Source organism: Podarcis erhardii (genome assembly GCF_964252035.2).
Source record: "Podarcis erhardii genome assembly, chromosome: 10".
In the NCBI taxonomy this organism is placed as follows: Eukaryota; Metazoa; Chordata; class Lepidosauria; order Squamata; family Lacertidae; genus Podarcis; species Podarcis erhardii.
The window spans coordinates 24,046,137-24,061,205 of record NC_138500.1 but is presented as its reverse complement, the minus strand read 5'-3'; the positions used below and the strand labels follow the sequence as shown (position 1 = coordinate 24,061,205).

Genomic DNA, 15,069 nt, shown 5'->3' with positions numbered 1-15,069 from the left:
ACAGTTGGACCATGTACAGAGCACTGTCATTTGCAGATAGGTAGCCGTGTTGGTCTGCCATAGTCAAAACAAAACAAATTCCTTCCAGTAGCACCTTAAAGACCAACTAAGTCAGTTCTTGGTATGAGCTTTCGTGTGCATGCACACTTCTTCAGATACTTCAGAGATCGTGTGCATGCACACTTCTTCAGATTCTTCAGAGCACTGTCATGTTATACTTACTGGCTAGGATTAAGATGGGTTTAAATAATGAAAGTTCAAAGAATCTTCTGGTGTTCTTAACAAAAGCATCCTCAGGATTCTTCTGGGAGTCCACATGGGTACCAAAAGCCACACTAGCAACAACATCCAGGGTAAAGCAACTGTAATTCCTGTAAAAGATTTAAGAAGGTTGCTGTTAAACTGCAACGTTTGTCATCCCACATTTCTGTTTCTGCCTTTGTTGCAAAACTGTCTCCTAGGATTTATTTTTCTGAGCCTATTTAAGACAATTTGAGTTTTTATGTGCCAGGCCTTTTAAAGATTCATTTCAGGAGGATATGTCAGGAGATATTTATAAAATGAAAAACTAAGCACATTATCTTCTGAAGTTGATTGAGAATAATATTTATAGCTTTCATTTTTACAAATGGTAAAGAAGTTGTACTTTTAAACTACAAAATTGAATGTATACTTGCTAATAATTCTAAACACAACAAACTCCTCATTTTCTGAATCTGAGTTTTGCAAAGGTTCTGGGGCTGATTCACACATAGGTGTTTATGGTGTTGATGACTGCAACATCAAGTGATAATTGCATTTGTGAATGGGCCAACATAAATATCACCAGAGGCAGATCTTACACAGGACCTAAAATGGCACACATTATGTTGTAATAAGTCTACACATTAAGCTGCCAGTCATTAGGCATACAGTACTGAGTGCAGAGAAATAAAATATATCAATACATATGTAACACACACACACACACACACACACACACACACACACACACACTTACTTAACAGAATTCACTTGGTTGCGCTCTTTCACTCTTCACTCCCATCATGTAGCATCATGTCAGTGCTGACATAGGAAAACGGAAGTCAGATTTATGCTAAGTCAGAGCACAGTCCTAACTACCTGAGTAGTAGAGCTGGTGGGGGTATCAGCAGAAGTGTTTCTCTGCTGGGCTCTGCTGCTATGGAGACCCTTGCTGCATCCACCAAAAGTGAGAGCAAGGAAAAAGCTACGCTGGCAGTGTTACTGGTGGTGCTGCATCTTATTCTGGACCTTTCCTGAAGAGGGGCCTGATTGAAGCTTCTCTGCTGCAGCAGCCTGGAACTAGCACAGCAAAAAGGAAAATGCCCCATTTTCTGCCCTGGCCAGCAGGAACTGGCAGGGCTCAGATGTGACAGAGGATCACCTATTCCATGGCTTCCCGGCCACTCTTAGGACTGTTCTGTTATATACTAGCTTATCAGGAGCTGCGTCTGGAAACTGAATGAGTATCATAAAATCTTTTCTCAACCACAATCTTTTTCCCAACCACAATCAACAAGCAGCAATAAAAGAGGCAGAATCTGCAAAAGGAAGCTTTCAATTAACACTGGAAAGGATCTTTGTCAAACAGGTCTGAGTTACACGGATTGCTTCAAGAAACCATAGTTAAAGATGGACCACAGTTTAGGGTTCAGATGTGGTGCTAAACTGTGATTAATTTAAAAAAATAGAAGCGAAATTCTAATTTCCCTGTAACTGTGGCATGGAAAGGAGAGGAAAGAGGGAGGGGAGTGTGTGAACCCAAGTCTTGCCTAGGCTCACTCCTATCAGGATAAACTATGGTTTATCACGATGGCTGGATGCAGCCACTAATAACATTCTCCCCCTTCCCCCCACGGATGTTACTGGCAGCTACAGAGTAGATACTCCACTTCAATTACTTTTGCTTGTAATTGCTACTGTTAAAATATTGTGCTATAGTAAAGTGGGGGGGGGGCAGATATAATCATTTGAAAGTGACAGTGTCCACATCAAGACAGAAAAATTAAAAACTCCATTTGTAAAATAATTGCATACTTAGAATAGCTTGGCAAATCAAGTACCTGTAAAAACTTCCCTCGCTTCTAATTTATTAAAGTACCTTTGGATGTCAAAAGCTGTGCCAGAATCTGCATAGACCTTTAAGTTACTCAGCAGGATGTCACATGCCTGGTTGATTAGCGGCACCATCTAAAAAGGAGCACATGCACACAGTATAATTAAAAAACACACAATACATTTCTCTACATTAATTGCATACTGCAGGAGGTAAGTGCTCTCAGGAGCTCCTGAATCAGTATATAAAGTCACACACACGCACAGTGGATAAAGCACACACACACACACACAAATACACGTTCCAGTGATAACATGCTCTCTGTCCAAGACTGATGGCCACAGGAGATGGTTCCCCTGCTTTCTTGTTTCTGTTGTGGCTGCTCACTGCTCTTAGACGGGAGAATAGGCTGGTACATTCGTGACAAATGGAACCTGTAACTGTAGTGTTGTACAATCTGTTTACCCCAAGCTGGAAGGGGCAACTGCCATGGGAAATGAGAAGCTTCTAGGAGTGTGTGTGTGTGTGTGTGTGTGTGTGTGCAGTGGCTGCTATATTGCCAGACTTTGTTGTGTGGCATGGAGATGCTGGGCTCTACGTGCACTTGGCACAGATCTGCCCTCTGTCGATCAGCACAAAGACAAGTGCATGCACAGCTCATCTTCTGCCACCTTTGAGGAGGAAGGAAGACATCCCTTTGCATGAAAGCAAGAGCAGGCTCTGCCGCTTGTGTTCTCAACTAGGATCAATTGCTTACACTAAGCAAGCAGCTGACTGGCCGTTGCTAAGCCTGCACCAAAACTCATATGGTCAGAACACTGCTAATTTGTCTACTAGCTTACCAGCAACCAGTGCTAAGTTGCCTTTAGCTAGCCTGTGGCACCGTCACTTAGAACATCTGGAAACTGAAATGGATATCCCCCAAAGCTTCATTTGCATAGCTCAAATTCTGACTTTCGAAAGGAGGAACTGCGGACTCCCTCCTCAGCTCAGCCAAGCAGGTTTTCTTATATTTAATACGCCCTGTTTAGACCTTCTAGAAGCTTATATGGGGCTGATGACAGCCCCCTCCCAGCCTCCCTCCATCCATCCATCTGAGGGAAAGGATTTCTCTGCTAACCTAACAGTGTACTCCTCTGCTCAACTGCCCGCCCCCATATAAACAACTTGCTGCCACCAGATAAAGGGAGGGAATTTTTCTACAAGGCTGCCCCGTTATCTATCAACCTTTTCTGGGTAACTTTTTATACCACAAATGTTTTCATCCTGCCTTTGTTTTGCTATAGCCCCTCCAGACACCAATAAAATGGCACCATTGGGAAAGGTGGTGGTTGAGTATCTTAGATGGCTTTAACAAATGGAATTAGGGAAAACAGTTTTGAGGTCTTTTTAAAATTAAATAAATTAAATAATAAAAAACCATGGCGTATAAGGTTATCAATGGGTACAAATCAGGATGGTTCAGAGTCATATATGCCTCTGAATCACCAGCTAATAGGGAACAGCGGTGAGAGAAGTTTATCACCTTCATCTCCTGCTTGTGACCTTTACAGAGGCATCTGACTGGTAGCAGCTGGAAAACAAAATGTTCTGCTAAATAGGCCTTTGGTCTGTTCCATGAGGCTCTTATGGAGTTCTTAACACAGAGAGGGGAAGGATCACACTCACCGCCTCATCTTCTGCACTTTGATCAGTTATTTGCGTACAAAGGAACATGCATTACACCAAGTCAAGCCACTGGTCCATGTATCTCTGTACTGTCTACACTGACAGCATCTTCCAGAATTTCAGACGGTGGCCTCTGCCAGCCCTACCAATCCCAGCCAGGGGCTGAACCTCAGAACTTTGGCATACACCGTCAATGCTCTCCCAGTAAGCTATGGGCCTTTTCCATAGATGCATATTTGAGAACCCTGAAAAAAGCAGGGTCTCCCAATCATGCTGAGGAGCCTAGGCACATACAATATATCATTAATATTAGTGTTATTTTCACGTATAGACCACCCTTCATCAAAAAACCCTAGGGCAGTGAACAAGCCAAAATAAAATTATAAAATACAAAATGCCATTATTATAACTTATAAAAAACCTAAAACATCAAAATGACAAATTTACGTTTCACAATAACGATCCGGCGGCTGGTAACTTGGTGCAATAGTATAACACAAAGGCCTGGGTTATAAGTGTGTAGAGTTTGTGCACACAGACCAATGGGTTGTAGGATGAAGGAGTAGTGCAGTGTATTAATCTGCTCCTTGATTTGTTGGTTTAGCCAATGCACAACCCCTTATTCTTCTACAGGCTTTCAGATCCCTTGCGCCTCTTCCTTGTGGACCTTGCAACACCCCACTGCCTCAAATGATTCTGCTCTTTCCCTATCATTTTAATTTGCCTGCCACCCACAGTAGCATGCTGCTAGCTTACTCTTTTTCTTTTGTTTTAGTTATCCTTGCCCTGGTTCTCTTCCAGTTGACCCCTTTTAAACGTTTCCATAATCATCCCTTTTCATCTGCCAGTCATGTCTTCCTGGCAAAGATGCCTATCCTACAGTGCTCCCTGACAGCTCAAGAATTACTCGCAGTCAATCTCATTTCCAGAACAGGAAACAATCATAATTTACTTTTTAAGAAGAAAGGGGGGGGGAGAGAAAGATGGTAGGATATCAAATTTCACAAGAATCATCTTGTTTGACAAACACTTCAACAGACGGAAAGCTCACATGTTGTCACTAGCAGGACCAGGACAGTCGAAAAATGATGTCATTGTTACCTATTGTGCATTTCCCGTTTTAGACCTTGGGTTTTGCCAAACAGCATGCAGGAGTCAAATAACCTGTCCATGGAGGGGAAATGATCTCAACTTCTGGGCATTTGGATTGGCTGTTTATGACATAACAAAATAAAACATAAGCAGTATGCTCACTGCAAATATTTGATCTGCCAATTATCTCATGTCCCTGCTGTCTCGGCACCAAAGTTCTGCCAAACAAGACTGCAGGAGTCTATTGGTGTCAAAAACATTATGGCATAATCCTGCCAGTACATGCCTTGGCACTTCATTCTTCATATGGGCATTTTACAGGAGTGCTTGTTTATGCCACTCTAATGTCAGCACCGTGATCTTCTAATCAAATGTTGTTTTGATTCTAAAAATGGTTATCTACAAAACTGTGCTGCAGCAATATGATTGTTAATAACAGAATAAAATTGCTACCTTTGAGTATAATGCCCAGATCAAGGAAGTAATAGTACCATTTTATTCTACCATGGACAGACCCAACCTGGAGTGCTGTGCCCAGTTTTGGGCACCACAGTTTAAGAAGGATGTTGAAAAGCTGGAACGTGTGCAGAGGAGTTTAAGGAGGATGTTGAAAAGCTGGAACGTGTGCAGAGCAATAAAATAACAGTCTGGAAACCAAGTCTTATGAGGAATGGTTGAGGGAGTTGGACATGTTTAGTCTGGAGAAGAGGGAAAATATTCACAAAGTTTATTTCCAGCAAGTTCTATTTCCACAGTTACGCCCACCCCTCTTTTGCATTTGCGTGGGTAGCTGATACTCCTTAGGGTCTCCATGTGTCCCCTAGACTTTCAGCTGATGATACTGTTACATGCCACCCCAATCTCTGAGATGTGAGAGACTCCAGGGGTTCTGGGCTTAGGACTCAATATCCTTGTAAAGAAGGTCATTGCAGAGAGATGTATTTGGGATGTATGGTTTTATTTACACCCATTTGCTTCTACAGCACAGAGCAAATTCTTTGCATAGGCTAAATCATGGTACTTAGTTGCCGACCAAAGCCACTACCTTGACAGGTTTCCTCTTATACCTTCTACCATCACAAGTACAGGGTCACAGGTTCTGGAAGTGGACCCAGTGGTGTAGCATGGGCTGCCAGCACCCGGGACTGTATGGAGGGGTGGGTAGGAGGGAGAGTAACAGAAGGAGAACATATGCACATTCAACTGCCTAACAGAGTCTGCGTCACCTAGAAGATCACAGCCACAGAGATAAGAAGAGTCATTCCATTGTCTGGAGAGGTCACTTCCTGGTTTGCATGGAGTAGCTGTTTTCAGTGGAGCCACGTGATGGAAGTGCGCAGCTATATTGAGGCAGCGCTGGGTGTTGAAATTTTGTGCCCCTAACAATTTTAGCCTGGGCTTACCGCCCTGTGGGCTGCCCTTGTCCCACTACGCCACTGAGTGGACCCAATGTTTCGTCCAAGCTGACCAAACTCACAGCAATACATTGGACTTGTTCTTGGCAGGAATAGCTGATGTTGTGTGATCAAGGGAGAGGAATCCCCACCCTATTAAATGCCAGGAAGCAACAGGGGTGGCAGGAGGTACAGTGGCTAACTAGGTAGCCACCCTTGCTGATGCCAGCGACCTGCATCCGGGCCAGTGGTAGAAATCCAGCCAATGAGCTTGCATTTGCACAGTGCAGTGCAAGGCCACCTGGAACATATAGGTAAAGGTGGAAATTCCTCCCTTCCCCTTGACAGCCCTGCAGCAGCAGCAGCTCACTGTTTCATGTAGTGGCTAGTTAATATCTACGAGTTTTGCAATTGGATTTCTGTGAATAAAACTATCATGGCTGAGTTTGCCCTTAAGGTAGTATCTGGCCAGAGCCTTGGAATGCTAATAGGTTGGGATATTCAGGTGATGCCCCTAAATGGGAGCTAATATTTAGAAGATTGCTTCCAGAGAAGGGGATAGCAAGAATACATTTTCTTCCTCCCTCCTAGCTACGAACGATGCAATCCAGTTCTGTGTGTGTGTCCACAAATTGGAACAAAAGAATCAGACTGCAGTTAAGAGTTCACGAAGAAAGAGAGAGGAATAGTTAAGCTGAGTTTAGGGGGCTCTGTAAACAAACAGCATCTAGGAATGCAGAAGATTTGGCATACAGCAAACCTGCTTGAGTGTTTTAAGCTGCCTGCCGCAAATTATGCGAAACCTGCATACTTGAAAATAAACACCAATACTACAAAATGCCTTTTGTCGACTTCTGTGATCTCCTTCTAAAATAAACCAACCCTGGTTAAGCAGCATTGCACTTCTAACCACCTGGGGGGGAAAGAATGACCGTAACTACATCATCTGCAAAATAATTTGAATTATGTGGTCCTACAGTATTCAAATTACCTGCAGTCCTCTAACTAAGGATAATATATTTCCAAATCAGCCCTCCCCTCCACCATGTGAAACAAATTGCTCACCTCTTTTCTAATTTAAGAGCCATTCCTGAGCATCTTCTAAAATTTTATTTGTTCCGGTAAATGCAAATGAATGAAGCAAATGTGTTGATCTCTTTTTTTTCTTCTTTTCCTTAAAGTGGTTTTTCTCTTTAGTTAATACATTACACATTGAGCTCCCTAACCCCCTTCAGGTAGAAGAATGAAAACAGCCATTTGCACCAACCGCTTAGGACTGTGCAAGGTTCACTGTACATTTTTTGCTTTCAGAAGAGAGTACCAGGGAAGGCTACACAGAGGGAGGGAGGGAGGGAGATAAGAGGTGACAAGAGCACAGCAGCACTATCAGGAGAAATAAAAATCAATAGTCTTTGGATGGTGTCAGCTGAAAAGGGGAACAAAGTTATTTATCAAATCTGACAAGGGTTCTAGAGCTACAGAATCTTCCCAGTTGTATTTTTCTCTCTTCTCTCTCACAATGCTAAACAGAGCAACCCTGTAGCTTGGTACAATGTAATCAAACATTCATTCTTAAACACACTTTCTTGCAGGGTTTGAAGTATGTTGGCAAACACTTACCTGAGGATACTGTGGAATATGCAAGTAAATTTTATCCAAACATCTCAAAGTAACTTCACTCCCAGAAACCTTTCAGGGGGTAGGGGTGGGCATTGCTATCCGTACTGGAAACCCAACAGGTTAACATTTTCTAATACACTTATATATGTCTGAGAGCCTAACTTTAATTCAGAGATTTGGTGAGAGGATTTTCTGCCTCAGGTGCCAAAGTATCTTGGTCAGCCTTGGGACTATGAACCCTGACTGGGAGCAGGAGGGGTTACCATCTAATGCTTCTCCTCCTCAGACAGTGAAATTTCTTCAGCTAGCTCTGACAGGGAATGTCATTGTCCGCCCCCCCCCCTTAAGGCCTACTTCATTCTGTCACAGATTCAGTTTATTTCATTTATTCATCTTCACCATAACTGGACGTCGTACAATAAAAACAAAGAACAAAACAAAAACCCACCTTGGATAAAGTTCCAACAATCACAATTAAAAACTCGTATCACAAGTGGGGGGGGGCAAATCACATATAGTTTATAAAACCACAGATCCTTAGGCCTAAAAATCCTTTAAAATAGCACAGCGGGGTACCTATTTCCAAGACTAGTATCCTTCAACTGCCCAGGTTTTTTGTTGTTATTTAGTCGTTTAATCGTGTCCGACTCTTTGTGACCCCATGGACCAGAGCACACCAGGCACTCCTGTCTTCCACTGCTTCCCGCAGTTTGGTCAGACTCATGTTGTAGCTTCAATCACACTATCCAACCATCTCATCTTCTTTCATCCCCTTCTCCTTGTGCCCTCAATCTTTCCCAACATCAGGGTCTTTTCTAGGGAGTCTTCTCTTCTCATGAGGTGGCCAAAGTATTGGAGCCTCAGCTTCACGATCTGTCCTTCCAGTGAGCACTCAGGACTGATTTCCTTAAGAATGGATCAGTTTGATCTTTTTGCAGTCCATGGGACTCTCAAGAGTCTCCTCCAGCACTATAATTCAAAAGCATCAATTATTCGGCGATCAGCCTTCTTTATGGTCCAGCTCTCACTTCCATACATCACTACTGGGAAAACCATAGGTTTTTACCAGGTGCCAAAATAAGGGAGAAGGGAGAGAAGAGACAGTTCCAGCCACACCTTATGCCTACAACTCATTTGTGGAAAGCCAAATATTGAGGCCACAGAAAACATACATTTACCCATCACTCTGCTCCGAATATTTTGCGCCATAACTATATTATGCACTGAACTGTCAACAGTACTGCCGCTCAGGTTTATGCGTACTGAAATGTGTCCAGCGTGACTTAATTTTCTGCAGCTGTACAGGCTGAATTTATGAATATATTATCAACAGTATTTCCTTCCATTTCTAACATTGCAATATTTTAGTAATAGGTTGCAGTTAATAGGTTGCAGTTAGATATTAATCTAATCGTTAACGTCCAGTTTTATTTTACAAGTTTGCAGAGAGACGGGGTGGTAGCAGCGTATGTGTTTTGTGACCTTGGGAAAGCCACTACCTTTCTGTCTTAAACCCTCTAAAAAATGTGACACAGGGATAATCATGTGACTTAACTCACCCAGCAGTTGCAAGGGTTATTGTGATACTGTGTGTAAAGTGTAGTGGCACCTGCCCTTTGGAATGCCTTCCCATTAAATATTAGACAGGCACAGTCTCTACTGTCTTTCTGGCTTCTCATAAAGACCTTCCTTTTTCAATAAGTCTTTTAAGCAGAGATCTCTATCCCAGTCTGCATGTCTACTGGAATTGTTTTCCCCTTTTTACATACACATATTTACATATATGGAATTGATTTTAGATGTTTTAAATTGCATTACTTTAGCACTGATATGCTTGCCATCCTGGGCTCCTTTAACAGGAAGGGCAGGATATACGGTAAATTTTTAAAAAGTGCTCTGAGGACTTAGGACTGATGCTGACGATGATGCTTCAGTGGGGACCAGGAAGTAGGCCTTCTTCACCCTGGTGTCCTGGCTTTGCAATGCCCCCCTCTTTGCAAGGCCTGGGACTGCGTAGGGTTGCCATATTTTGAAGAGCAAAAAAGAGGACACATTTGCCAACTTCTACTTTTAACTATGGATTGCTATGACAACTCTACCCATGAAAAATAGGTCGTGTCCTGGAAAAAGAGGACATATGGCAACCCCATGCAGACATGCACTCTGAAGTCTTAGGTGCCAGGTAAAATAACATTTTATTTCCTTAGGCTTTTAAACTCAGAAACTGTGTTATTTGTATCTTCCTGCTGCTTCTAGGATTGCATTCATGATTCCTTTTTAATTCTTTTTCAAGCAGCTCATATATTTGTGTTTTTAATGCTGGGTATTTTATTGCCTGAACCATGATGGGGAGGAATTACTGATAAGGTAGTGAATAAATTAAGGGTAGGGAAGAGTTGGACTACACCTCCCATCATTGCTGAACATGCTGGCTAGGGCTGAAGGAAACTGGAATCCAACAACATCTGGGGGGGGCACAGGTTCCCCACCCTTCATATGAATATAGATCCAACAAATAAATACTCCTCTATCTCTTCATAAGCTTATCTTCCTTCTAATGCTTTGAAATCCTTGGGAAAGTTTGGAAGATAAATATTATTTGCTTTGCAAAGCCAACATGCCTAATCGTTCCTGTTACGAAGGTTGCTCAACTTTTCACATACACAATTCACTGTTTTCTGTTCCCCCATGTTATTGTCAAACTTTAACCTTTCTGGTTGAAACTTTCCATGCTTGGCTTCTGCCAGTACTTGTTTTTAACCCAACAGCAAAGGAAGTAAAATTCCACAAGCATGTTTTGTGGATTTCCTAGTAACAGCATGCCCTTATGGAGGCTGTGGCAGGGTGTGTGGGGAGAAGCAAGATGGGGGCCTTTAGGATCTGCCAACTTGAGGCTCTAAACAAAATATCTCCTACGCCCACAGAAGATTCTACCTGCTTGGCAACACGGCTTCAGTTGATTTCTATCATAGAAAGCTACATTTGTGCAAGAGTGATGACTGGCTGGTTCACAGAGTAGTGAAGAAATGTTTCTATGTTTTAAACCAAGCAAGCTGCTTTACTGCCTCACCTCTACCCTGTCAAGGAAAAAAGGAAAAGAAAATGAGTTTCAAGAAGGATAGTTATAGACCATATCGCCAGGGTATGTGTTGGTTGCATAGGCTGGATGCTCAAGAAACAGCGTACCCCCCTCAAATTTTCTTTGTTCGTGTCAAAATCATTGCACACATGAGCCTGTTCTGAAAAAACACATCAATTAGTGTGTCAGACGGGCTTCTGGCTTCTTAAGTCAGCAGGCAAGGCTGAAAAAAGAAAGATTGGGCAGCATAAATAGAACCCATAAGTACATTTGGTTCGCAGAATTTTGTGTTTGTTGGTTTGCACCCCAAACTCTAAACTCCATGTAGCATTTAATCATGCTTCGACTGGGATTTGTTCAGTCTGTTTAGTCTGAAGGTGCAACAGTCTGGTGTTGCGCTGCACGTTGCCACAACACAAAATGGTGAAAAGAAGCTGTGCATGAACCACTGAAAAGCAGGGCAGAATGCTGCCTCTCTCTCCCCCCAGTTGTTCTATACAGTACAAAAGCAAGAATTGCTAAGTGAGAAAAGGGCTTTATGATGCTGTTTAACTGCCTTGTGCAATTTCAAGAGCTGGCATAAGGAACAGCCTGCCCCCCTGAACCACAGAATGTACTGTATTGAACCCAAGTCATGGAACGTACTGAGCCAAGCATTTAACACTTTCACACCATGAGTCAAAGAAACCGCCACCCCATGTCACTTGAGTTCTTTTGACCAAGATAGGTAGGAAGGGGTAAAAGCTGATTGCACCAATTCATAAGTACGAACACTGAGAACAAAAACACAATTTTTTAAGCATGTGTGTGTGAGAGAGATAGACATAAGCACTTCATCAGTTTTGTAGAACTTAGTTTAGCTACAGCAGGAGCGATTGACAGCAAGAGGATAAAAGAGAGGGGAGGAATTACAGAAATGGACAAATATTGATTTTGGGAGAGAAATTTGGGGTTGGCTTCTAAACCAAGTAGTAGCCAGGCAAAATGAGAGGAGTTAAAACTCCTCAAACCACAACCCTCAGCTATACTTCTGCTTTAGGACACATTGTGGTGTTTCACGTTGCCAAAAATGTGTACGTATAAATGCAGATCATAAGAGCTGAGTTTCTTGGTTCATATGAACAGGAAAATACTCACACCCTGTGACAGATCAGTTCATATTTAGTCTTCATACATTTTTTTAATAGAGAAGTTTCATTTAGAAAAAGTTTTAGATAGGTGGGACTATCAACAAATTGTGGCAGTGTGGAGTGATGCTATGCAGTGCTCAAGCCAGCCAGACATGCCTTCCTTTAGGATAAATCCTTTTTCACTTCCCCATATCCCCCCATTTCTCATGCCCCATAGATGCAGCATTTAGTGGCTTCTGAGGATGCTCAGTCCTCATAGGGGTGTTTTTTGTCCTACAGATTTGGGGGGGGGGGGAGTGTACTGTAAAGTTCAGAGTATCCCTGAGTCTGCTGATGCCACCCTCTTACATGTGTGGATACTGCCATCACTTCAACAAGGTGATGATCATTATGTGGTGATGGGCACCATTTTATAAGGCTTTAAAAGGGAAATTAACAGAGATAAGGCTATCCATGGCTCAAGGTCATGATGGCTATATTCTACCTCCAGGATCAGAGGCAGTCTATCCTTGATTCTGAATACCAGTTGCTGGGAAAGGATGGTGGGTTATTTCAGCCGTGTTTCGCTTGTGAGCTTCCCACTGGCACCATCTAGGGTGAGGCCCTATGGGCCTTTGACCTAACCTAGCAGGGCTCTTCCTACAGGGATGGACTTAGGCAATATGGCACCCTGTGCAAGGACAAAATTTGCCCCCTACCCTAGCGATGCCTCCCTTCTCCTCCCCTCAAAAATGCCCCCTTTGGTTTGGCGCCTCTGCTTCTTATGTCTAATGTTCTTGTCACTCAGATAAGCACTACTGCTATACAGGACAGTGTTTTTAGACAGAGGGCTCTTTTCAGGAACAGGCAATAATATTACCTGAATTTAAATGGCAAAGGCTCCCTCATACAGCATTAGCACTATTAAAAAGTTCCTTAAACCTGCAAATGTAAAAAAATGAAAATGCATTTTAGAAAACAGAAAAATGGGGGGGGGATACAAAAAGGAGGAGAAACCATTTTTAGGGCTGCTTCAGGTGGCAGCATAGGTGAGTACCAATCTCACTCATGTTGGCAGAAGAAGAAGAAGAAGAAGAAGAAGAAGAAGAAGAAGAAGAAGAAGAAGAGGAGTAGTAGTTTGACCTTGGGTTAGTCACACTTCTTTAAAAAGTCTCTTAGCCCCACTCACCTCACAGAGCGTTTGTTGTGGGGGAGGAAGGGAAAGGAGAATGTTAGCTGCTTTGAGACTCCTTAGGGTAGTGATAAAGCGGGATATCAAACGCTCTGTGAGGTGAGTGGGGCTGAGAGACTTTTTAAAGAAGTGTGACTAACCCAAGGTCACCCAGCAGCTGCATGTGGAGGAGTTGGGAAGCAAACCCGGTCCCCCAGATTACGAATCTACCGCTCTTAACCACTACACCACACTGGCTCTCCAGAATAAAAGTAGTGGTTACTTGTGGGGACTTTCCGCATGGGGAATTGAATGCTTCTGAAAAGAAGAAGAAAATGGCACATCAGATATACTTTGGTGTGTGCTTGAATCACTGTTTTGGTTTCTCCACTCTCTGTTGCCAGTATTTACGGCAAAAGGGAGGGGAGACCCCCATTTGCTACAAACTAGAATATCCTGTTGACTGGCAAAATACACAGAATTGGGGAATGGGGCAATAGTGCAATAGCTCAATGGCAGAGTATCTTCCACTTTGCATGCAAGAGATTCCAGCTCCAATCCCCAACATCTCCAGGTAGGCCTGGTGTAGGCCCCTGCCGGAAACCCTGGAGAGCCACTGCCAGTCAGTGTAAGCAATACAGACCTAGATGAACCCGGAGTCTGAATGAGTATAAAGCAGCTTCCTCTATACCTAATTTAAAACAGAGAGCTAAGGATAGAACTGTTACCGTAACAAAAGAACAACAACCACAACAAGAACAAAACCCAAACTGTTTACAGAGAGGGAGCTGTGTTCGCTCGTGGCAGCAATACCGAGAAAGAGTCCTGTGGCAGCTTGAAGAGTAACACATTTATTGTGGCATAAGGTTTCATGCACTAGAGTGCCTGCTGCATCTGATACAGTGGACTCCAGTTCACCAAAGCTTATGCCATAATAAATATTGAAGTGCCGCAAGACTCTGCTGTTGTCACTGCTGCTTGTTTCAACAGTTTGTACGAGTCTCTGCTCTCTCTCTCTCTCTTGCTAGCAGTTGGTACTGCCCCTGAACAGCCATACAGCATGAGACCCAACAGCGTGCATTCCCTTCTCTCCTTTAAATAATTAACTCAGTAAACACAGACATCCATCCCTGCAAAGCACAATGTCCAAGGAACCATTTGTGCAGCTAAAGTATGTCTGACTCATGCCGGCAGGGGTTGCTCTGCACATACCAGGGGCCTTATCTTTCGTTAGGTATAAAAACAGAAGTAAAACTAGAGGATTTTCCCTGTGCCAATGATGACCCACAGTAAGGGAGATTAATTTCTGCCAAGGCAAAGCAAAACTCTCTCTTTCGGCTCCCCCAGCCTCATTTACTGAAGAGGCCTTTGGATTTATTGTTCACACACACAAACACATTCACACACCCTTAAAATCCTAAGGATTTATTAAATTTGCTATCAAACGTGTGTGTGGGGGGAGGAAACAGAGTCAGTTGTCTAGGTGCATAACCAATGATATTGTCAGTTCTGATTAATCAGGAGTCCGTGCCAGGCTTATGGCCAATTAGAATTTACCATAATAAGGAGGTGACAGCTGGTGTTGCTAAGCAACAGCTGTCTATAGAGCTAAAGGAGCCAGACACATTTAGATGCTACTGTGGATTTCGACAGCAGCATGTCAAAACAACACAGGCTTCTGACCAGTGGAAAATTTTTACAACCGAAGAACAGGCACTGGAATGAGGAACGTGTTTACTTTTTGAGCCTAAAATTATAAAAGGAGAGAATTCCACCTTCCTTTCAGGGATGAATTTTGAGGCATTACTCTGGATTTTAACCAAGAGTTGCTGGAAGTTTGTCGCAGTCTAAATTGAGTC

General features: G+C 42.9%; 1 protein-coding gene across 4 annotated transcripts in view; it reads right to left on the bottom strand.

Moving 5' to 3' along the window:
• Positions 1-15,069, bottom strand: part of TBXAS1 (thromboxane A synthase 1) — a 206,021-nt gene that overhangs the window by 70,610 nt on the left and 120,342 nt on the right. For all 4 annotated transcript variants that reach the window (XM_081878943.1, XM_081878940.1, XM_081878941.1 and 1 more), the window contains exons 7-8: positions 2,123-2,211; positions 223-371 (exon numbers count right to left, since the gene is read on the bottom strand). In XM_081878943.1, the coding sequence (XP_081735069.1) occupies positions 223-371; positions 2,123-2,211 (238 nt within the window). The remainder of the gene's footprint in view (positions 1-222; positions 372-2,122; positions 2,212-15,069) is intronic.